Genomic DNA, 22977 nt, shown 5'->3' with positions numbered 1-22977 from the left:
GATCCATGGATGGTCTGCAAAGTCTAACCTCCTGCATCCTGACCCGTTGCCCACTGTTACCGTATGCAGCTGAGGTGCAGCTGGGTGCCAGGACATGCCTGGTTATCTTTTTACCCCAGTCTGACTCAACACTTCCTGAGCTACCAGTGCCCTGTGGACAGCGCCAGGCTTCCAGTAACAAGGCTGGTGTAGGCCTAGAAAAAGGAAACGGCCACTCTTTCCTGTCCACCCCACTCGGAGGAGCCAGGCCAAGCTGCATCTCCTGCATCTTCAGAAGAGCCTGGCCAGCGGCCTTCTGGTGGAATGAGGTCAGCCGTACCCACCCTTCCCAGGGGATAGGGCACGTGGTCCTAGCTGGGAGACCTGGGCTTAGAGCCTGAATTTTATCTGAGGGAGGAACCAGACCACAAACACATCCCAGGATGTAGGGGTGGCAGGCAGAGGCAGAGAGGTGGGAAAGAGGAAGGCCCCCAGTGTGATGGCGTTCAGACTGAGGCAAGCCTGTGACTCTCCCTCCTGCGGGGGTAGGAGCAGTGAAGCTGGGTTCGGCCCCACTGCAGCCACTGGTGTGACCCCTAGCCTTCAGTTTTGCCATGGCCAACTAAAATGAGGCTGGCACCTGTAGTTACTATAGGACACAGGATGGCACCTATAAGATGCTAAGCTGTGAGCACCGTGGCTCCGCCCAAAGGCAGCAGTACTGTCAGCTGAAGAAAAGGAGGCTCGGAGATGGGTGTCCAATGTGACTGAAACATGGGGAGTGCCCTGAGCACACAGGTGCCAGGAGCACTGGGAGGTGAGCATACCCTAGGTGGTGGGAACAAGACTGGCTGAGGCAGGAAAATATCACCACTTTATTTGCTACACTAACAGCCCCTTGTGGAGTTGGTGGCTGCCATCTCTACATGGGATGGTCTAAAGAAGGGGATAACAACCAGTACTTCCCCAGTGGGTCAGGGAAGGCTGGGGCCAGGCAGTGGGGGTGGGGAGGGGGACAGGAGTGTGACAACAGACAACTTCAGGGCTGTGGGAGGTGATGGGTGCTGTCTCTACAGTCACGGCTCAGAAGCATGGGGTGGGGGAGTCCAGTGTCCAGTGTACTCTCCAGGCCTGTGCTACCTCACAGGGCCGATGGGCAGTGTGGGCCAAGGATGTTCAGCAAGTTCCCGCTCCAGCCGCTTGAAGCACTTCTTGGAGGCCCGTTTAGGCCGCAGCCGCCGCAGGCAGGCCAGGAGGCACTGGTCCAGCACACTCTGCAGAGGGCAAGGGAGAGGGAGTGGAGGGGCAGCTGGGGCTGGGTCCTCTATATCCCTCCCACAGCCTCAAGCAATGAGCCCCACCTCCAGCATGAAGGCTCCCACAAAGTTGAAGGCGACCAGGCCCAGCAGCAGCAGCTTGAAGCAGGTGTCGGAGATGTTCCTCAGCCCTAGCGGCCCCTGCAGGAGGCCGGGGACCAGGATGAGGCCCACCAGGACAGAGCCCAAGAACGCCAGGGCCACCAGGAAGGGCACTGGGGGTGGGGGAGTCTGTCAGCAATGGAGCTGGGCCCTGGGACACATGCACACACCCACACACGCAGGCATACAAAACACACTCAACTCGGTGTCCCTCCTCCACCCTACTTGCCAGCCCTCAGCCCGGCACCCCCACCCCACCACGCAGCAGCACCGTTGGTGTAGAGCGGCCGGCGGAAGGGTGCCCCCTTGGACACAGCCGCAGCCAGGATGAGGTACTGGAAGCTGGACAGGGAGAAGACCACTGTGTTCTCGTAGTTGGGCAGGTTGTCAGGTGCCGGCACTGTTCTGTTCAGAGGCACAAACCTAGGGACCAGGGTGGAGGGGGAGGATTAGGGGAGCAGTGAGGGGTGTTGGAGGCAAGGTTAGCACTGGGGGGGTGGTTCACTTTGTTACTTACCAGGGCTGGGCACTGGCCAAGAAGTAGCCCCCTAGCTGGACACTGGCCACCAGGGCCACCTGCAGCAGCAGGCTGCCCAGCACAGGAACACTCAGCAGTGCCCCGGGTGGCCGTGCTCGCCCCAGGGTCAGTGCAGGCCCACTGCGACTCATAAGTACGGCCACAGTGGTGGTGATGACCAGGTCTATGGCCAGGAACTGGACGTCTCCCAGGTTGGTGTTGACCTACAGTGGGGAGAAGGCAGAGGGGAAGCTGAGAGCTGGCCTCTGCCGAGTCCCAGGGTGGCCCTTGTCCTCAAGAAGCCTGTGGGAAAAGGCATCCTTCCTGCCTTCCGTCTGACCCAGGCTTACTCACCTTGACCCTGGTGAACCTCAAGTCACACGGAGGGGGCAGGGTGTCTAAGGCTCTACAGCCCTGGTTTATTATGGGAAGCACTGTCCTGCCCCCTAGTATGAGCTTGAGGGTGTGTGGGGGCATGTTAAAGCTCTATCAGCAGCAAACGCCAGCCAGATGGAGGCAGAGGTGCTGCCCTGGGGGAAGGGAGGGCTAGGCCGATGGGGGCATGTGGTTTCAGCTCTTAAGACACTTCCAACTTTGAGGTTGACACAGTTGGACAAATAGATCTTCCCTGCCCACAGTGCCCCTGCATTCAGTGGGGTAAGCGGGACATGCTCTGAACAGGGGCAGGGAGAGTCCTCCGGAGCAGGGCCTTGGCTCTGTCCCTCTCCTGTCAGAGCTCTTCCTTGGACTCAGTCTCCTCAGCACACAGGGAGCTCCCAGAGTTAGGGCCAAGTTGCTAGCACATGACAGTGGTTCCCATTTCTGGGAACCTATGTCCCCAGGGCTTTTTTTATTTTGTTTGAGACAGAGTCTCACTACAAAGCCCAGGCTGGCTGGACCTCGCTATGTAGACCAGGCTGGCCATCATCTCTGAGACATGCCTGCCTCTGCCTCCCAAGTGTTGGGATTAAAAGTATGCACCACTATGCCCAGTCAATGCCTAGTGCTTTTGTCCCACATGAGCTTTACTGCCTCAATCACACTGGCAAGTGGCAATCATGCATCCTAGAACCCACTGGGCTCCTAGCCACTGTCTTTTCCCTGGGCCTGGTGGGGACAGTGTGCAGACCTGGGGTCCAGAGTGCACCAATGCTCACCGTGTAGAGAATCAGGACTGAGATGAACTGGGTCAGGCTGTACAGGGCCATGTACTTGAAGACGCTGAATGAGGTGTCCAGAGAACACCGGCCTTCCCTAGGGAGTAGAAGTGGCCATGAGGAGACTCAGCCCCTGATGGGCCCTGCCTCACCCTTACCCACTGGCCCTGCTGCCTTACCTGATGATGGTGGGCACACACTCAATACTGGCCATGCTGGAGGTGAAGGGTGAGACCACTGAGGCCTCAGCCTGGGACAGCGAGATGCCCACATCAGCTGCTTTCAGGGCCCCACAGTCATTGGCACCGTCCCCACACATGCCCACGCAGTACCTGAACAGAGAAGTGTGCAGAAATAGCCTGTGAGCCAACTCCACACCCTTCATTGTAGGAAACCAGGATGCCAGGCCCTATGGTGAGGTGAGCCTAAAACTTACAGGTCCAGGCTGCATTCTCTGCTAAAGGGAGGGGCACTGAAAACAGTGGCTCTGATAATCCCTGTCTTGTAGAACACTGCCAGACTGGCAGGAGGAAGCGGCTTGGTCATAAAAGTGCAGGCTCCCTGCTCTGTGGGAAAGTGTCTTGGTCAACAACCCTTAGCTCATCTCCTTGTCCTGAACAAATAACTCAGCTATCCCTGGCTAAGAGATTGGGCCAGGTTAAAGGTTTACTCCTGAGCTAAAAGCTAAAAATTTACCATGCTTTTAGTTCTAAGAAAGAAAACACTGTGGACAATAAACTACTGGATGGGCATTGATAACCTTGAGTAAAAGTTTAAGAATCCTTCTGGCGCCAACTAACAGACTAAATGTCCTGTTTCTTTGTACCCTAAATCCTCGTACGTGACTGCCATATCCCACGTGACTGCTAGATTCTTGGGATGTATAAAAACCATCTGATTTTTAAAATAAATTGTCCTGTTGGGAAGACACCGATCAGACCGTCTGCCCCGAAGCCAATAGGTCCCCCGCTAAGCAAAGCAAACCCGAGTCCCGAAACTTCACAGGTTTACTGGAGTCTGGTTATGGTTGAACTCCTAATGACCACGTGGTGCTTGGAAAATAGATGCCATTAGTTTAGGCATGAGACAGCAGGGAGCCCTGGGGACCTCGTTCTTCATTTTATTATTTATTTAATTTCTCAGACAGGGTCTCCCTATAGCTCCAGCTGGCCTAGAACCAGCTATGTAGACCAGACTGGCCTTGATCTCACAGACATCTGCCTGCCTCTGCCTCCTGAGTGCTGGGATTAAAGGCATTGCCATCACCAGGTTGTTCTTTACTTTCTGTGGTGTTGGGGATGGGTCCCTGGTCTCCTTACGTACCAGGTAAGTACTCTACCACACTCCCAGCCCAACCTGAGTGCCCTTTCTTTCCAGACAGTTTCATGTAGCTGAGGATGACCTTAAACCCAAGTCTGATCTTCCTGCCTGCACTTCCTGAGTGTGGGGATTACAGGCAGGTCCCACCATGCAGTCAGGCTCTATGTAGTGTTAGGGATCAAACCAGGGCTTCGCGCCTTCTAGGCAAGCACTCTATCAACTAAGCACTAAGCTACAACCTAGCCCATTTTGTTTTAGATAGAGTAATTACTATGTAACCCAATCTAGTTTGAACTTGCAGCATCTTCCTGCCTCTGCCACCCATGTGCTGAGTTATAGGCATGTGCTACCATGTCCTTGGTGCTTCTGACAGGTGACGGGGCTCTACTGCCCGAGGAGAGGAACAGGGCAGATGGACATCCTTCCCAGCAGCCTTTGCTGCCCTTGCTGCCCAGCACTCACTGAAGCTTCTGCAGTTCACACACCAGCTCTGTCTTCTGTTCTGGGGCCATGCGGGCAAAGACGGTGGCCTGCACCAGGACCTGGAGTGCAGGAGGGGAGAGCCGAGACACCCAGGGAGTGCTGAGGAATGGGCAGTGTTGAGGCCCTCACCTGGGTAACCCTCCCCTGGTCAGCCTCCCCCAGGCGGCCCTACCTTGGGCAGCAGCTTGGGGAAGTGCTTCTGAAGGACAGCAAAAGTGGACCCACTGAGGGCCAGGTGGCTGGATCGGGGCTCAGGCTCCATGGTGTAGCCTGTGGCCTGGACAGGCTCCTGGGGATCCAGGGAGCTCAGCTTAGTGACCCCAACCTGGCCTGAAGAGCTAGGGCCTGGGTCAGGTGTCAGGGGTGGGGTGCCACGTCCAGAATTCTGAGCCAGCCTCACCTTAGCCCCATTCATGGCTGTAGAGGACTCAACTGGCAGGAACTGGAGAGAGGCAGGCTGGCCCTGCTCAGGGTAAGAGGCATGGACGATGAATAGGTGCTCCTGAGGGCTCACCATGCCGCAGCCCCGGGCCACAGTGACTGCTGTCTGTAGGTTGTCCCCTAGTGGTTTAGGACAAGGTCAGAGTCTAATGCTTTCCAGGGGGGCCTCGTCACCCTGGCCCTTACATATGGAACATGCATGAGCTCTGTCTACCATCACTGGCTGAGCTGGATAAACCAGCACATCCCTAGCATAGTTTCTTCAGTGGTGACACAAACCACCTGGGCATCAGAGCAGCACCTGGGGGCGGCGCTTGAGCTCAAGGCTCACTGCTGCACGACTGGGCGTGGCATGTTTGGGAGCGTGCACAGGCTGGGGGGCATGGGGGCTCCTCGCCTTTCACCCTGGCTAGAATCTTCCTTGCTGTAGGAGATTGTCAGTCTTCCAGCCTGACATTATCTCACCTGGCAGGGGAACCTGGAGCCCAGAGAGGCTGTAACCCAGGCTGACACCCCACCTAGCTCTTAGAATTTGTTCCACCCTGGGCCTCAGGCTCCTCATCCGTCAAATGGGGTGGAGGGACTGGCTCCAGAAAGATGCCATGGCAGGTGACACCAGGCAGCCTTCCTTCTGCCCTGGATGGGTGGGCCATGTCCCCCTCACGGGCCTCGTAGGCCACTGTACCTGTTACCATGACTGTGCGGATGCCAGTCCCCCGCAGAACCTGGATAACCGGGGTCGTCTGTGGCTTTAGCAGATTCCTCATGACCAGTAGCCCCAGGAGGCTCAGCTCCTGTTCCACAGTGTCTCTGGAGGGTGACAGGCCCAGGCCCCAGTCAGAGGTCAAGCAGCGGTCAAAGTCTCCCTCCCAGCCACCAGGAAGGGGCACTTCCCTGGGCTCAGCGTGAGCCAACACCTCCCTAGTATACACTGGGGGTGTATTTACCTTGTCAGCTGCTGAGCGGCCTCCAGGCTGGGCACAATAGGCAGCGACTTGCCAGCCAGGGCCACAACACGGTAGCCAGCAGCTGTGTAACTCTGCAGCACCTGGGCGAAGTCACTGGGCACTGTGGGGACAGAGAACGTCACTAGGGCATGGGGTAAAGGGGAGCAGAGACCAAAACTGCCCTGTTCTGTGCCTACAGCCCAGCAGTGGACTCTAGGCCTGCCCCCTTCACCTGACTCAGGGCTGCAGAGGCCGGCCACCAGCTCTGGTGAGCCTTTGACGTAGGCCTCGGGCTGGGTGGCCCCCGGCCATGCCACTACTACGTCCATCCGCTGTAGGGCAGAGGAGAAGGGAAAGCGGCACAGGACGCTGACTGGTTCCACAGACTCTTCCTGTGGGTGGGAAAAGAGCTGAGGGGCTGGCTGCAGGGCCCACTCCTCGGGCCCCAAACCCCAGTCAGCCAGCAGCTCACCGTTCCCTGCAGTTGGGGCCCCCAGGGTGGGGGTTTCATCACTGCCAAGACTTGGGACCCAGGTGCTGAGTCTGCAGCTGGGCCCTCCTCCAGGACCTGGGGGCAGACAGAGGAAGTTGGGAACCAGGTCCTTGACCAATGGAGCAACACCAGGAGAGACTCAAGCTAGACTGATGGAAGACTTCTTTTATGACTGGAGGAGGGGCTTTGGATCTGTGTAGTCTCTTATGTGCACTCTGGCTGTGCCACTGATAAGCTCCATCTCTCCACCAGCTTCAGTTTCCTCCCTATGAAGCAGGTTTTAAATTTATGTTGGAGTCTGGGTAGGAGTGAATGAGACAAGCAAAATGCCAGCATTCAGTAGGTTCTCAGCACAAGGCTCTGCCATGACTGAGTGATGGTGGTGTGACAGAGACCATTTGGGGAGTCCTAGAATGAGGGTGAGGTGGCATTCATCAGACCTGGCTGCCCCAAAGCAGGGGCTGGCCTGCCTGGCCTCCTTACCCAGCCTGTAGACTCCACCATCTTGAGATCCATGGGGTCGCCCACTGGGGTGTCGCGTAGCTGGCTGAGGGCATGGCAGGTGGCCAGTGCTCGAAGAAGGGGCCCCAGGGGCAGGTGGCGGGGATCTGGAACCAGCGGCAGCAATGCCTGCCCCTTCAGGGGCACCACCCCCATCACATCCAGGTCGTCTTCTGTGAGGGTGCCCGTCTGCAGGAGGACAGGGCCAAGACCCTAGATGAGCCAGGGGAAGCCAGGAACCAGAGCTAGGGCCACAGGAGGGCTCTTGCCTCTGCACTCCTGTGCATCTGCTGGAGTAACTCTCCTTGCCCCCATGTGAATCTGACTATACTCTCCTCAGTTCATGGACCCAATGGGCAACAAGAGGCCGCTGCTCATCAGGGCACTGCCCACCTGGTCCTGTCCTGTCACCCCCACTGCTCACTGTGCCCCAGGCACATTCTGTCCCTAGAGGTGTTCACGCTTGTCCCTTCCTACCTGCTCAGAGAAGCCTGAGAAGCAGTCACTGTTCCCACCCACCAAGGCATCTCACATGCTCCCTAACACCCCTCCCTGCCTTGCACACATATGCTGCTGCTGTGCTCACTCACTGGGGACACACACTAGTGTCCCTGAGGACATCTCTGCCGGTCTCCATGGTCTCTAGGGCTATGTATAGAGCCCAAGGAGCACAGCAAATGAATAAATGGCTTCAAGCACTTCACCTCCAGACATGAGCATGAAGTATGGAGGAGGTGCCCTGCATGTTCTTACTGTGGTGGACCCAGGTCCTGCAGGCCCTCTGCTGATATTGCTCAGGTATATGGGTTCAGAGGCCTAGCTGAGGTACCCAGCTCCAAAGGCCTGCCAGCCACCCCTGCCCATGACCACTACCTTGTCAAAGCACACGAGCCGAAGCTTGCCCCCGAGGTTGATGCGCAAAGGGTGTATGCAGAAGATGCCCTGTTCACGTAGTCGGCTCTGGGCATAGAGTGTACACACAGTCATGGCGGCAGGCAGAGCGGGTGGGACCACCACCGTCACCAGGTCCAGAGCCCGGATCACAATCTCGTTGATTGGTACCTGGCAGGAGGCACTGTGAGCACAGAGCCTCCTTGGCTCAGTCCTGCTTGCTGGCGACCCCACCCAGTCCATGGCTTACCCGGTTGCGGTAGAGAATGAAGATACTGTAGATGGTGCCAAGCAGAGCTGGGGAGACAGCAAGGGGTGAGTGGGGCTCGGGACCTGGGCGTGGGCTGTCAGCACAGTGGGATATAGAGCCCACTCACCCAGGACAGACAGTGCAGCCACAAACTTCATGCTGTGTTTGTAGAACTTGAAGTCGATGGGCCGTGGGTGCAAGATGGAGCTCACCAGGCCCCCCTTGGCTGTACAGAACCCTGAAGGCAGAAGGGGAAACCAAGGCAGGGGAGGCAGGGTTGGTCCAAGGCCTCACCAGGTTAGTCATCATCTGGTTTGGGGTCACAGGTGAAGGTTCATAAGCCTGGCTCCATCCCAGTGGTTCTTGTTTTTCTTTTCACAGTTCTGAAAATTGAACTTTGGGCTTCATGCATTAGGGGCAAGCACTGAGCTATGTCCTAAGCCCCTATTTACTTTTTATTCTGACAGAGGCACTCACTAAATTGTCTAGGCTAGCCTGTCCTTTTGCCTCTGCCTCCTAAGCAGCTGGGATTGTGTACCTGCGGCCCCCTTAGGATCTAAAAAAATGGAGTTAGTGGACATTAAGTGGGTGGTTCCACTTAAAATGCAAGCTGGGATTTAACAGGCCCCTCCCCTTCCCAGTGAGGGCCCCTGCTGTCTCCTTTGAATATGCAGTGCTTACTCACAGTCTGTGAAGATGGGGACATGAAGACTGGGGTGGGGCAGCACTAGTGGGGGAACCACAGCAAGGCAGTGGCAGAGCTGGCTGTGGGGTCCAGGGCTCCAAGTCCTGTCCTACCCCAAGACAGCACTCTTCTCCCCTCCAGGTCTGTACCTGTCCGAGTTACCACTGCCAGGACATGGGGTCCCAAATAGGCCCGGGCCTGCAGAACGAGGGTCCCACAGAAGAGTGTGTGTCGCCGATGGATCTCTGGACAGTAGGGCTTGGGCCCCTCTGGCAGGGCAGTCTTCAGGACTGGGACACTCTCCCCTGGGAAGGACACTGTGTAAGGTCCTCAAGGGGCACTCAGAGTGTCCCCTCCCACCAGCGTAGGTAAAGCTGTGCACAGACTGTTCCATCAGCTCTAAGTTGCATTTGACACAACCAGGTGGTTAGCAAGAGAGTCACAGGCCAGAGAGGGCAGAGGACATAAGACATGAGGAAATCTTGAGGGAGGGCAGCCAGTTACCAGGAGTCCACTTGGGGAAGTTGGGTCTGATGGTACAAGCATGTGCATGTATTGGGGAGTCTCTGTCCTTTTAGAATTATCACAAGCATGCACTACTTTTTTGGTTTTCTGAGACAGGTCTTGCCATGTAATGAAGCTGGCTTTGAACTTGTGATCCTCTGGCCTCAGCTTTTCAAGTCCTGGGGTTACTGGTCTGTGCTACCACACCTGGCCACATCTTTCATAATTCATAATTCTCTAAAGCCCACGAAGGCTGCCTGACAGAGTAGCAATCCTTTCTGAACACCCGAGAGGGTAGGATTATGGAGCACCTATGGTGCAGATTTCTAGGAGGGTCTCAAGGGCAACCCAGGCTGCCTGTGTTCCTAACAGATGGGATGGACAGATAGGGTAGGAGCAGACAATCCACGGAGGGCCAGATTTATTTTATTTACATAGGGTCTCATGTAGCCCAGGTGGGCCTTAAACTCACTGTGTAGCCAAGGATGACCTTGAACTCCTAATCCTTCCTGCCTCAACTTCCTAAGTGCTGGGATTACAGGTGTGGGCCATGTGTACTATGCTTAACTCTTTTTGCTGTTCCTGCTGTTTTGAGACAGGGTCTCATTATGAAGCCCAGGCTGGACTTGCAGTGATCCTGCCTTTGCTTCCTGAGTGCTGACATTAAATGAGATTAAAACCATATACTACCCCAGCTGGCCTAGAACTCAGTATGTAGACCAAGCTGGCCTTGAACTCACAGAGATCCTGCCTCTGCTGGGATTAAAGGCATGTGCTACCACACCCAGCCATTTCATTAGCTTTCTAAATTTTATTTTTATGTGCATGAGTGTATTGCCTGCATGTGTGTAAGTGCACCATGCCATGCAATGCCCTTGGGGGTCAAAATAGCGTGCTGGATTTCCCTGGAACTGGAGTTACAGATGGTTGTTAGCCACCACATGGATGCTAGGAATCGAACCTGGGTCCTCTGCCAGAGCAGGCAGTGCTCTTAACCGCTGAGCCATCTCTCCAGTCCCTCATTAGTTTTCTATATAGATAAAACTCCAAGCTAGGCCTGGTGGTGCAGGGCCTGTAATCATTCCAGTGGTTGAGGCAGGAGGATTACAAGTTTGAGGTCTGCTGGGACTACAGAGTGAATTCAAAGCCAGCCTATGGAACTTAGTGAGACCCTGTCTCAAATACAAAGTGGAAAAAAAAGAGGGACAGGGATGGAGCTCAGGGGTAAAGCAGCTGCCTAACATGTGCAAGGCCTCAGGTGATTAGTGTACCACAAACAAATAAAACCAAAACACTAAACAATAAAGAAATCTCAAGCCAGAAACTCCTTGGAAACAAACCAATCACCATGTCCTGGTTTTAATTAACCACCAAGACAACGTATTCAGAGAAAGGTTTTTTTTTTCCCCTAAGACAACATCTGTGTCTCTCAGGCTGGTCTAGAAATCGTGATCCTCCTGCCTCAGTGTCCTGAGTGCCCCTGTGCCCAGTTCTTACATGTATCTCGTATGTATTGAAAGGAACTCAGGCTGAGGCTGCTCACAGTGGTGACCCCTGCACTGGCTGGAAACTCATGTTCTATTATCCCCATTAATGGGCCTGGCATGGCCAGTCAGCATCCACCTGCACTGTGTCTCCACAAAGCCTGAAGTGGAGCCCTACATGCATGGGAACAAGGGTCCAGGGTTTGCTGTGCAGGAAAAGCAGGAGCAGAATTAAACGGGATTGCCAGCAGGAGCAGAATTAAATGGGATGCACACAGAAACAATGCAGAGGTGTTTGTGCACACATGGTCCATAAATGCACAGAAGAGATGTGGCAGTGATGGGGACCCTAGCTTGTGGGCCACATTCTCCTGTGTGGTTTGGAGTGTAAGCCATTTGGCAGATGCGATGTAGAAAGAGTTCACACATGCTGGTGCCTGATCTGCATACCCTATCCTGGAGTGACTGGCAGCTCCATTTTATAGCAGGAAAAACTAGGCAGTTAGTTAAGTGATAAAGCCCAGAGGTATGGGGTTAGCAAGTGCTAAAGCCAAGACTGTGACTTGAAAGAAAAAGAAAAATTGAACTAAAACTTCTGGCCAAAGCAGAGGACTGGGTGGCAGGGAAGAAGGTCCAGGCTGGGCTCACCTGTCAGGGAGCTCTCGTTGACCACACACTCGCCAACAACCAGGGCAGCATCACAGGGCATCACTCCACCCTCCTGGGGCAGCACCAGGCAATCTCCAGGTACCAGCTCGCTGGAGTCCACCCACTCCTCCTCTGTGGGCAGGTGGGGCTCAGTAGGGGCCAGCTGCCTCCCCGTCCCACACCCCAGCCTCCCTCCTGCCCATTCCTCACCTCCACCAGGCCGGCACACACACACCCGCATGGACAGCTTGACCATGTCCCTAAGAGTTATGCTTTGCTGTGGGCAGAGGGACAAGAGGAGATGAGCATATGGCAGCCTCTTGGGGAAACCCGGCCTGGCCCCGCTAGCCCACCTCACTCACCTTTCTGGTCTTGTACAGCGCCACACAGATGGAGATGGCTGAGATGAGGAAGATGCAGAGAGCGTACCAGTAGTAGTGGTCGGCCAGCCACAGTGCGATGCTAAAGGCCTGGAATCCATAGTAGGGGTTCAGTGCCTGGAGGAGGGACAGGAGGCAATGTTAAGGACCGCACCTTATGCAGCCCAACCACAGCGGGGAGAGCCAGGTGGCTGCCCAAGACCCATCCTCATCCCCCGTGACATCCTCAAGCTGTCAGCTTTGCTGCTCTAAGAGAAGACAGGCATTTGCTGAGTCCGACACATTAGACCCCTGCTTAGCTTCCTAAGTGCCATGCAATGAATGCTGAGGACATTTCCACAAGGGGGAGCCACCACCAGCTCCATTTTACAGACACAGAGACAAAACACAGGAGGGTTAAGTCACAGGCCTAAAACCACACAGCACCTGAATGTGTAACCTTAGTCATGTCAGGTCCCACTCTGGGCCTCAGTTCCTCCTGAGTGCACAGAGAGGTAGCGCTTGTCCCTATTCAGAGGGCTGCCAGCAGAACACAAGAAGAAGGGCAGGCCTGGCTCTAGAGCAGGCCACCTGGTACATGGTAGTACTTGGGCTTTGTGGCTCTGCCTTAGGCTCCTCTGGCCCAGGCTTTGTGTGGACCCTGCCCGTCATCTTCAACATGGTCTCTCTCAGGCTGAGCTGACTGAGCTCTCTCAGGGTTTGAGATGATTAGTCACTGATCCCTACCTGGATGAGGATGGCTGGTCGGGGTGAGACCAGGAGCCCTTACCTCATCCACCAGGAGCTGCAGATAGGACTTGACAGGTATGCTGATCTCGTTGGGGCCATAAACAGTCTTCCTGTAAGAAGGGGAGGCAGCAGAGCCGTCAGGTGGATCTTCCTGGGGGACCAGCACTCCCACTTTACACTAGGGAAACCAAGGCCTAGAGAAGGCACCGACTGGCAGCAGGGGTGTGGAAGGAGTGGGGTGGGCAGAGGGCAGCACATACCTCATGGCTTGGTCCTGGGGGCCAAGGCCGGAGCGGGAGCAGTGGATGTCATCACAGGTGCGACCATGGTCCAGCAGGCTGGTGGGGATGGATGGGTGGGGAGGGGACACTGTGTGGGTGATAAAGGTCTGAGCTCTGCATCCCATCTCCCATAGGTTAGGAACTCGGGGATCCAGGGCCTTCTGGCCCCCTCTGGCCACACTGAGCCCTGGGGAAAGAGCGCCTAAGGCAAGTTACTCTGTGTCTCTGTTTTGTCATCTGCAGAATGGGGGCAGGAACACACCCACCTCATCAGGCTTTAGGTGACTGAGTGAGATAATGTCAAGGCTAAGTGACAAACATGCTAGTGAGTTCTGGCCATGTCCTCACTATGCACCACAGGCTAGTGGTGTCCCTTCCCCATTGTACTCACCGCACAAAACACCTGTGTTTACCTAAAGACTGTCCTGGCTATGTGAGCATCCCCCTACTTACCAGGGACAAAGGCCCAAGGGGGCAGAGTCTAACTCCCCAAGAGCAGCCTGAAACCCTTCATGACTGGAAGCTGATAGATTGTGTCCCTGGACTCTGTAATCCCTTGGGGGTGGTCCCCCAAAGTTCATGCTCAACTCTGGCCAGGGGTGTCCCTAGGAGCCTGTGCTCCTGGTATTAGTGGTGGCAACAGGCCTGGTGCCTTCCACCACCACTTTTCCAGCAGTCTGGAGCCATCTCCCAGAACAATGCCTCTGCCCTCGCCTGGGGCGTCTGCTTCTAAGAGATCCACACAAAGCCATGGTGGCAGACAGGGACTCAGTCGGAGCACACCATGGGAGTCAGAGCTTGTGTTATGATCCCCAGGAGGTGTCCCTTCAAAACGACCCTACGAGGTGGGACATACCCCCATTCCCTGGAGGGGCTCATGGACTCGGCAGAGGTTTCAGGGCAGCTGAAGGTAGCCTGGGCCAGGCCAGCCCCATCATGCCCTAGTGCCCAAACCTGCCCTGCTGGAGATAGTGTGGCCATGCCTGGGCCCCTACCTGACTTGGCAGAAGGCTTGCTGGGTCTCCATCCAGATGTAGCGCTGACCTTGGAAGAGGTAATACCGCAGCACCTGGTTCTGGGTGGGAGAGGAAGAGGCTGGTGGGAGGCAGCCTGGTCCAAGGAGCATGCGTGTGCAGAGGGTGGGGAGAGGAGACCGCAACAGCAGCACAGGAGAGGCTTGAAGTCCCCCCACTGCACAAAGTATGGCTCAGAGAAGGCCAGGGTCAGGTCCAGAGCCTAGCAGGTCACTCACTGCCTTCTCCTGCCTGTGGAGCTGGGTGGTGTCCTTCCACGTGCCCTCTGGTACTGCCCCCACTGCTACCTGGCTCCGGCCATCTTCTGCTTGGGCCTGTGGGTACAGCCCCAGGCTGGAGAGAGAGTAGGGCTTACGGTGCTGCTCCAGGGGCCATGAGAGTTCCTGTCCCTCCCTAGGATGGGACACCCATGGTCTCACCTGCCCTGGTTGACAGCCTCGGTCTGTACTTGGACAGTGAAGAGCTGCCACAAGCTATCCTGGAACAAAGAGGTATGGTCTCAGCCTAGTGAGAGACCCCACCCTCCCAGGCCAGTCCCACAGCCAATGGCACAGGGTATCTGTTTACACAGGACCAACACACTATATTAAATGGTCTTTGTGTGAGTGTGGTGTATGTGCATGTATGTGTAGGAGCATGCCAGTGTGCACACAGTCTAGAACAGGACACCAGGTGCCCTGCTCAGTCACTCTCAGCCTTACTCCCTTGAGACAGAATTTCTCACTGTACCTGGAGCTAGGCTGGAAGCCAGCAAGCCCCAGTGAAGCCCCAGCAAAGCCCATCTTCGCCTTCTGCCCCACCTCAAGAATGCAGGGGTTACAGGTGCACAGGTGACCATGCCAGCTTTTTCCATGTGCTCTGGAGATCCAAACCCAAGTCCTCATGTGCTTTTACTCATGGAGTCACCTCTCCAGCCCTAAATGTGAGATCTTATTTATGTGGGTTTGATTATAGACTAATAAAGAGTTCTCTAAAGAAAAAAAAAAGTGGGGGCAAGGGGTACTGGAGAGATGGCTCAGTAGTTAAGAGCACTTATTGTTCTTGTAGAGGACCTGTGTTTAGTTCCCAACACCCACATGGCAGCTCACAACCAACTGTAACTCCAGTTCCAGAGGATCTAGCAACCTCTTCTGATCTCTGCAGGTTCCTGCACAGATGTGGTGTGCATACATATACATAAAATTACATATTTATATATTTTTGGTCTTGAGACAGGGTCTCCCTGTAGCCACAACTATCCTAGAACTCACTATGTAGACCAGGCTGGCCTTGAACTCACAAAGATCCGCCTGCCTCTGCCTCCCAAGTGCTGGGATTAAAGGCGTGCACCACCACGCCCGGCCCTAAAATAAGTATTTTTTTAAAAAGAGAATAGAGCTGGGCATGGTGGCACATGCTTTTAACCCCACCAAAGGCAGGCAGATCTCTGTGAATTCAAGGCCAGCCTGGTCTACATAGCAAGTTCCAGGCCAGTAAGGGCCACATAGTAAGACCCTGTCTCAAAAAAAAGACCCGGGAAGCACCAGACCCTTCTCTGTCCACTGCCCAGATGGAGGCACTGAGGTACAAAGGAAGATGGGGACTTGCCTCCTGTCCCCCTTCCAAGGGCTGGCAGTGGCTGGGCTGAGAACCCCAGCATCCTGGACCCTTCCCCAGCCCCGAGTGACCCTGCTCACCTCTTTGTCTCTTGTTTCGATAACGAGTGTTTCGGCGTGGGCCAGGCTGCACGGCCGGAGGCGCAGGCGGACGCCCCACAAGGGCTTCCAACGGAATAGCAGCCAAGGGATCCCTGCCAGCATCCAGACCGCGACGTGATAGCCGATGGCCCTCCATAGACTGCCACAGTAGCCGCTGAGCCTCTGAGGATGCAGGTGAAGAGGGTGATGAAGCAGAGGGAGGAGGGGACAGGACAAGGCCAGGGTGCTGGGGGTGGGCCACTCTGTCACCCACCCACCCACCATCACTACCTACCACGGATGAAACTGAGGAGCTGAGGGGATCGATCGATGTCCCGATCGATGTCCCGATCGTCAGGGTCCCATAGCTGGGGGGCGTGCTGCCCACGAGCGGGCTGCTGTCTGTGGATGGAAAGGAGGCCACCAAGGGGAGGACATGTTTTTTGTTTTGCAGTACTGGAGTTGGAACCCAGGCCCTCACACTAGGCAAGCTGCTTCAGAACCAGGCTGCATCCCCAGGCTTCCTCTTCCTTCCTTAAGCCTGCCAAGTCGGGCCCTCTGTACCCAGGCCTCTTGTAAGCTGACTGACCCCTTACTCAGAACTCCCTTGTGGTCTGGCCAGAGCTGTGTTCTGGTGTCTGCTGCTGCCTGCCTGTGTGGGATGCTGTGCCTCACTCCCTTCTGCACTCTTACCCACAGGCAAGGGTGGGGGCCACTTGTTCTCAGTCAGTCCCTTTGTCCAGGTCTGGCTTGGAGTCAAGAGACCCTGGGGAGTCAGGTCCACCATGGCTGTGTCAGACACATGGATGGCTGGGGCAGAAACACCTTTTATCTGGTCTCTCCTGCAGAGCTGGTGGACAGTAAGAGCTCCCAGGAGGGGTGGGTACACAGCCCCTCTGTGGGGACAGCCTCTGTGGTGGCCAGTGGCTAGACCACCTGAGTTACTTGGATCCATGCCTCAGTGGGGATGGGTGGTGCTGGGCAGTGGCTCACTTCACTAGGGCCTCTGGAAACTCCTTAAGGAGCTGCGAAGCCAAGCAGCTGCAGGGCAAGCTGATGAATTTCTGGGCTCTTTCTAACCTGAGTCCTTCTAGAAGTTTCTACCCAACAAGCCCTAAGCAGCTGCCATAGTGGTGGCATCTCTAGCCTCTTAGTTGCTTGGTCTCCACAGGCTGAGGCTTCTGCAGTTTCGGCCCAGTTTCTCAGACAGTCCTGACAGTTGGGCTGGGAGAGTGACTCAGTGACAGAGAGTGTGATGCCCAGCAACGGAGCAGCCAACATTCCCCGAGGGCTGATCATGTGCGAGCCCCTGCTCCAGACCACTTTTACAGGGTTAACATGGTGATTTTGTCAGGTATTACTGCTTTGTTTTTCATTACTTCTGAGTGTGCACAGGTGTGCTCACCCATGTGCGTCTGTGTGTGTAGGGAGTCTTCCTGTCACTTTTCTTATTTCACTTGAGACAGGGTCTCTCTCTGAATCAGCAGCTCACCAAACAGGCTAGTGACTGGCCAGTAAGCCCCAGGGATCTGCCTGTCTGTCCCCACAGCACTAGGGTTTCAGACGTATGTAGCTGCGCCTGGTTTTTCTGTTGGCACTGGGGATCCGAACTGGGGTCTGCATGCCTGTACAGCAAGCCCTCTACCCTCTGAGCTACCTCTCCACTTCCCAATCTTTATTTTAAAGAAAAGCAAAGGCTCAGAGAGGTTAAGTGACATGTCCAAAATCACACAACAAGGATATGGTAACTCTAGGAGACAAGCCCAGGCAGGCTGGGTTTGTTTGTTTTTGTTAATTAAATGATAGGTTTATTTGTCTTGTTCAAAAAGAAGACTGGGTGTGGTAACTAGGGCAGTCTAACAGCTCACTTCCCATGTGCCAGGCGCTGTTCTTAATTCTAGGATGGATGCTCCCTTGGGCACACAGGGAACTGAGGCAGCGGCACAAAGACCCACAGGGCTGGGAAGCCTGAGCCTGGTCCTGGGCTTTGGAGCCTACAAAGAACAGCCAGAGAAATGACGTGTGCTACTTGTCCTGAGGGCTCTTTCCAGAGGACCCAGAAAGCAGCCAAACCAGAACCACACTGGCAGGCCCTCTCCAGCCTGCACAGAAAACATATGGTACTGCATGGCTCCAGGAAGAGGCTGGTCTGTGGAGCAGACAGAACAGACATGGACCACAGCTGGAGGGTGGCTGGGGGATCATTTTCTTCTTGAACCATAGGTCAAGAGTGGCCTTGGCTCCACAGAGCAGCCTAGCTCTACTCTTGCTGAGACCTGAACTCAGGACAGTAGGCCCAACCTTCCAGGTGGCTGAGAAACAGCACCTCAGACTCCCAAGGGGCCGATCAAGGCTGTGTGATCACTCGCTCACTCCTCCCCACAACCCTATGAAGCAGACACTTTAATCTCTATTTTATGACTGAGAAATTGAGGTGTGTGTTGGGACGGGGGTTGGGGGGAGTGCGGCCCAAGAGTCACAGCCTGGCTGTCTGCCAACTGTCTGTGCTTAGTAAGGCAGGTGCCTTAGTCTTCCTGAGCTTCCACTTCCCCTCCCTAGGACAACAATTCAGAGATGTGTGCAGCTGGCACATAGAGCAGCAGGCAGAAGCCATAGCTGCAGCCACAGCCTGTGTTTAAAGTCCGTATGGTTGGTGCAGGTGGGCCGCTTCCTGCCCAAGAGGCGTGGCTGCTGCTCTGACCCACTTCCCAGGCTGCCTTCTCCTTTCTCATCACCCAGCCAGAAACCTACAGGGGTGCTGCCCCCAGGCCTGAGTATCAGCTGCTTCCTGTAGCTTGGGGTCCTGGGGACACTGGCTGGCTGGAGCTGGACCTGAAAGAGCCAGAGGACCGACCCTGGACTTTGGCGCATCACTGTTCTGACCTTACTCCACCCACCTCAACCTGGGGGGTGGCCTCTGAGCATGGCTCACAAATGTGGATGTTGGGCTTCCTGCACCCACTCTGCCAGCCTGTTGTTTGGAGACTGAAAAGGGACCTGTCTTCCCCCGAAGACCTGCTGCCCCTACACTCTCCTCATCCATCGGCTCTACTCATGGTACCTGCTGCCTGCTAGGGCAGCACTGAGGGACTGACTGAAGAAAGAATGAATGAAGGCACCTTCCTACACACAGCAGAGCAGGAAGGTGCTGGACCAGCCTCCTCATCCCCATCCCAGGTCAGTGTGCTGATAGGTGTGCAGGCTCCTGCCTCTTCCTGAAGGACTCTTACTATCTAATCTGGGAAGTTCCCTGGCACATATCCATCTTTTCATAAAAAAGGCTCACAACCAACCTTGGAAGAGAAGAGAGGAAGGGAGCCTGCAAGGAGGAGGAGGTGACATCTGGGGAAATCTCTAGAGTTCCTGAAAGGACCACACCCAGGGCAGGCTGTCTGGCAGGACACATTAGCAAAGCACTTGGATAGGGTTCTCCACAGATCAGCTGTCTAGAGCTTTCCATTCCAGCGCTGGCTGGCACAGGCTGTGGACTGGGAGGCATGAGAACTTTGTTAAGCTGTTTCTGCTCTCCTGTGTGACAGCCAGCAAGGCCTAAGGCTTGAGGGAGGGATTAAAGTCATTTTTCCTCAAGTGGAGGAGGAACTGAGGGACAGCCTGAGGTCAGAAGATACTGGCCCAGAGTCATATCTCAAAGTGGGGAGTTGGACCCACTGGCTGTGAGGAACACAGTTCTCAATTCATCCTCATAGCTAGCTGCTCCATGCACAGTACAGAATCTCATCTAAACAGGGAGGTGGGGGCATGGAGATGGCTCAACAGGTAAAAGCCTGATGACCTGAGTTTGATCCCTGGAACCCATGGTGGAAGGAAAGAACCGATTTTTGAAAAGCCCTCTGACCTCCACACACGTGTGTCCAACGCACACAATAATAATAAATTGAAATTTTTTTTTTTTTGAGACAGGGTCTCCCAGTAGCCCCAGCTGACCTGGAACTTACTATATAGACCAGGCTGGCCTTAAACTCACAGAGATCCATGGTGGCACACGCCTTTAATCCCAGCACTCAGGATGCAGAGGCAGAGCTCTGAGTTCAAGGCCAGCCTGGTCTACATAGTAAGTTCCAGGTCAGCAGGGGAGACTGTCTCAGAAAGACCAAAAAAAAAACAAACCCTTAAAATGAGAGCTGGGTGTGTTGCTCCAGCATATTAATCCCAACACTCAAAAATTGGAAGCAGGAGGATCAGGAGTTCAAGGTCATCCTCAACTACATACTGAGTTTGAGGCCGGTCTGGACTACATGAAACTGTCTCAAAAAATAAAAATAGGATCTCTATGAGTTCAAGGCCAGCCTGGTCTACATAGTGAGTTCCAGGACAGTTGGGGCTACAGGGAGACCCTGTCTCAAAAAGATAAAAAAAAACCCAAATAAATAAAAATAAGATAAAATAAGGCTCAACTCCCTGGCAATGTAACTCAACAGAGGACAGGGGCCAGGGTTTGATACCCAGCACTCCCCCACCCCACCCCCACCCCCACAAAGGAAAAAAGAAGAAAAGGAGGCCAAGAGAGGTTGAGCAACACCTACAAAGTCACACAGCCTTAGGCTAACCAGACCAAGCACTGCAGAGCAGGGAGACTGGAGTCAAAGTCATTTGGGAACCTCTCTTTCCCCCAGAAGGCCCAGCTTCCGGCTGCTAATCTGGCAGTGGCCCACAGCAGCGGAGGGGCTCCCTCCTCAGTGGCTCTCCTGTGGCCAGATGCTCCTAGCCTCCATCAGGCTGGAGTGCGTGCGCACTTTGGGTGAATCTGGGAGTCTCTGGCTGGATTCTAGGGACTTCTTTCCTCATTGTCTTACTGCGTGCTCAGGATAGAACCCAGGGCCTGGTGCATGCTAAGCCAATGCTCCAATAACCGAGCGGCACCCCGCCCTCCCATTCTTTCCCCTCTCTCACCTGCGGCGCTATAGGATGGGGGTTGGGAACTGCTCCAGTAATGGGCGGGAAGGGGCAGACACTGGGGGCTGGCAACCCCAGCCCCTTTTGGGTAGGAGAGGTCTAGCCTCATCTGCAGGTGGGATTTCGGATTCTGGAAGCCGCTAGGACACCCAGCCTGGCATAGGGACTAAGCAGGGTGTGGTCCTTGGATCTGGCCGCTGATCGGCTCTCAGGGAGCCTGAGGCGGGGGTGGGTGGGGTGGAGAGGGTCACTGGCGCATTTGCGCCGCAGGTCACCCATCCAGGCCCCGCAGAGAGCTGGCTCCCCAGCCCGGTTCATTCAACCCAGAGGGGTAACTGCTCAGAGGGCACCGCGTCCCCCGCCTGGTCACGGTGGGCCCCCGTTCAGAGGGGGTGGGGAGGGCAGGCTCCCCGCCCCCCAGGGACCCTGTGGCGCAGGGTGTGGGAAGCACAGGGCCTGGCTGCGCGCAGCGGCATCCCGAATCCGGCATCTCGGGAGGCTTGGGGACGTGTCCCCATAACGGAGAGAGGACAACGGGCCCGGGATGCAGCCCAGGGCCTGCGACCCCGCAGGGGGGTGTGGGCGACGCCGGGCCGGCAGCTCACCTGCGCTCATGTCGGCTCCTTGCGCTCATCGCCGGCCCCGCACTGCGGCCCGCGGCCTGGGCTCGGCGTGCGAGGCCCCGGGGGGCGCGGTCAGGGGCGCGGGGCTTGTGTGGCGAGCTGCGGTGAGCAGGCGAGCGGGAGGCACCTGCAAGACCAAGCGGCTGTGGCTCCGAGGGTGCCGCAGTCTGTCTGCGGCCGCCAAGCCCCGCCCCGACGCGGCGCCCACGTCCGCCGCCGCGCGAGCTGCCGGGACTTGTAGTTCCCAGCCTGGCCTCCATCGGGCGCATGCTTAGAGCCTGATGCTGGGGGACATTGGCAGGGACAGCCCCCAGACAGGACTGACAGAGGGAAAATGGACACGGCTGGAGACAGAATAGACAGACAGACAGACACAGACAGACAGACAGGAAATAGACAGGCTAGAGACAGAACAGACAGACGACAGACTGAAAGGTGGACGCTGGGAGACACAGGTGGGACAGTCCCCAGACATGCACATGCACTCATAGAGTCAGCCCCAGCTGCACACCATAGTTGTTAATTAAACCTTTTGCATGTGGATTCAAGCTAGCCTTCTCTTCCAGGCTGTGTGACTCTGGGTCTATTTGTTAACCTCAATGGGCCTCTCTTTCTTTCTTTTTATATTGTGTGTGTGTGTGTGTGTGTGTGTGTGTGTGTACAGCCACCTGTGTGGAGGTCAAAGGACAACTTGCAAAAGTTGGTTCTCTCCTTTCACCACATGAGTCCCAGGGATTGAACTTAGGTCTTTAGACTTGGTGGCAAGTGCCTCTACCTGCTGAGCTACCTTGCTAGCCTTGAACCTCTTTTTCTGAACTGTAGAATAACAAATGGTAACAGCAATGCCTGCTTATCATGAGGACTGTATGAGAACATACATCTAAAGTCAGAATATGGTCTGACACAGCTGGATAGCTGTCAGGAAAGACAGACAGACTTGCCCATAGACTCACATGGTCAGATATGGCCACAAAAATATCCAGATGTGGTTAGTTGTGATGGCTCACAGGCCCTGGGTATACCAGAGATTGTGGGCCATCCCAGAAGCTTCACAGCGTGACCAGCACTCAGGCCCATACAGGTGGACAGGCACATGAAGACCCTGAAAGATATGGGAGGCCTCCTTCTTGTCTGCAGCATTTACCACACTGTCTCATAGTGATAGACATAAGTAAGGTGTGCCTTGGCCCTGGGGTCAGCAGCCTCTGGACAGAGGAGCTACAGAGGTGAAGACCCCAGGGAAAGGTGGACACAGGGTAGGCCTGGGTCTGCAGCACTGGCCATTTGTCCCATATGAACTGGTAGAGTATTAGGTAGCATTCTGGGAATCGGACCTGACCAGGCCTGACTCTGGTAAACGAGCGAAGGCAAACAAGCAAGCGCAGAAAGTTCTAGAAGGGTGGGGACACCCTCCAGGGGGACAGCAGGGTACCGTGGTAGCCATGTAACAGTGATATATACCCAGGAGCATGGGCTGTGTTGACAAGACTTGCTGATGAAGTGGAGCTGTGGTAATGTGAGATTCAGTCATGGTCCAGTTCCAGGGTTTGGCCTGAGCAGCTGAGGGACAATGGAGTCATTTATTGAGTTGATAGGGCAGGCTGCTGGTGGAGCAGGTTGGG

General features: G+C 55.4%; 1 protein-coding gene across 3 annotated transcripts; it reads right to left on the bottom strand.

Moving 5' to 3' along the window:
- Nucleotides 1-831: 831 nt before the first annotated feature.
- Nucleotides 832-21533, bottom strand: Atp13a2 (ATPase cation transporting 13A2). Of its 3 annotated transcripts, none has more exons than XM_008822636.3 (29): nucleotides 21338-21533; nucleotides 16114-16220; nucleotides 15819-16001; nucleotides 14562-14620; nucleotides 14361-14475; nucleotides 14104-14183; nucleotides 13088-13165; nucleotides 12868-12937; nucleotides 12081-12215; nucleotides 11929-11995; nucleotides 11719-11850; nucleotides 9232-9387; nucleotides 8525-8635; nucleotides 8398-8444; nucleotides 8130-8318; nucleotides 7239-7445; nucleotides 6735-6830; nucleotides 6495-6654; nucleotides 6263-6383; nucleotides 6001-6125; nucleotides 5275-5435; nucleotides 5047-5163; nucleotides 4854-4933; nucleotides 3251-3403; nucleotides 3072-3168; nucleotides 1915-2138; nucleotides 1669-1820; nucleotides 1341-1510; nucleotides 832-1253 (listed from the first exon to the last, which is right to left on the bottom strand). In XM_008822636.3, the coding sequence occupies exons 1-29, from the start codon at nucleotides 21345-21347 to the stop codon at nucleotides 1116-1118; spliced, it is 3540 nt and encodes a 1179-aa protein (XP_008820858.1). In that variant the 5' UTR covers nucleotides 21348-21533; the 3' UTR covers nucleotides 832-1115. The 3 variants fall into 3 exon arrangements, with proteins under 3 accessions (XP_008820858.1, XP_008820856.1, XP_017650973.1); XM_008822634.3 differs by having other exon boundaries at nucleotides 1341-1436; XM_017795484.2 differs by lacking the exon at nucleotides 5047-5163.
- Nucleotides 21534-22977: the final 1444 nt, after the last annotated feature.

Source organism: Nannospalax galili, unplaced genomic scaffold, assembly GCF_000622305.1.
Source record: "Nannospalax galili isolate Female #2095 unplaced genomic scaffold, S.galili_v1.0 scaffold548, whole genome shotgun sequence".
NCBI classification, from domain to species: domain Eukaryota; kingdom Metazoa; phylum Chordata; class Mammalia; order Rodentia; family Spalacidae; genus Nannospalax; species Nannospalax galili.
The sequence above is the reverse complement of the archived record's forward strand: the minus strand, read 5'-3'. Positions and strand labels throughout refer to the sequence as shown.

Bases quoted from the DNA above. Each gene is read 5' to 3' on its own strand.
- Atp13a2 (XM_008822636.3), bottom strand. The intron at 7,446-8,129 runs GTAGTGGTCATG...GTCCTCCTGCAG, and splicing joins GGCTCGTGTGCTTTGACAAG to ACGGGCACCCTCACAGAAGA. The intron at 6,126-6,262 runs GTAAATACACCC...GTCACCCTCCAG, and splicing joins GCCGCTCAGCAGCTGACAAG to AGACACTGTGGAACAGGAGC.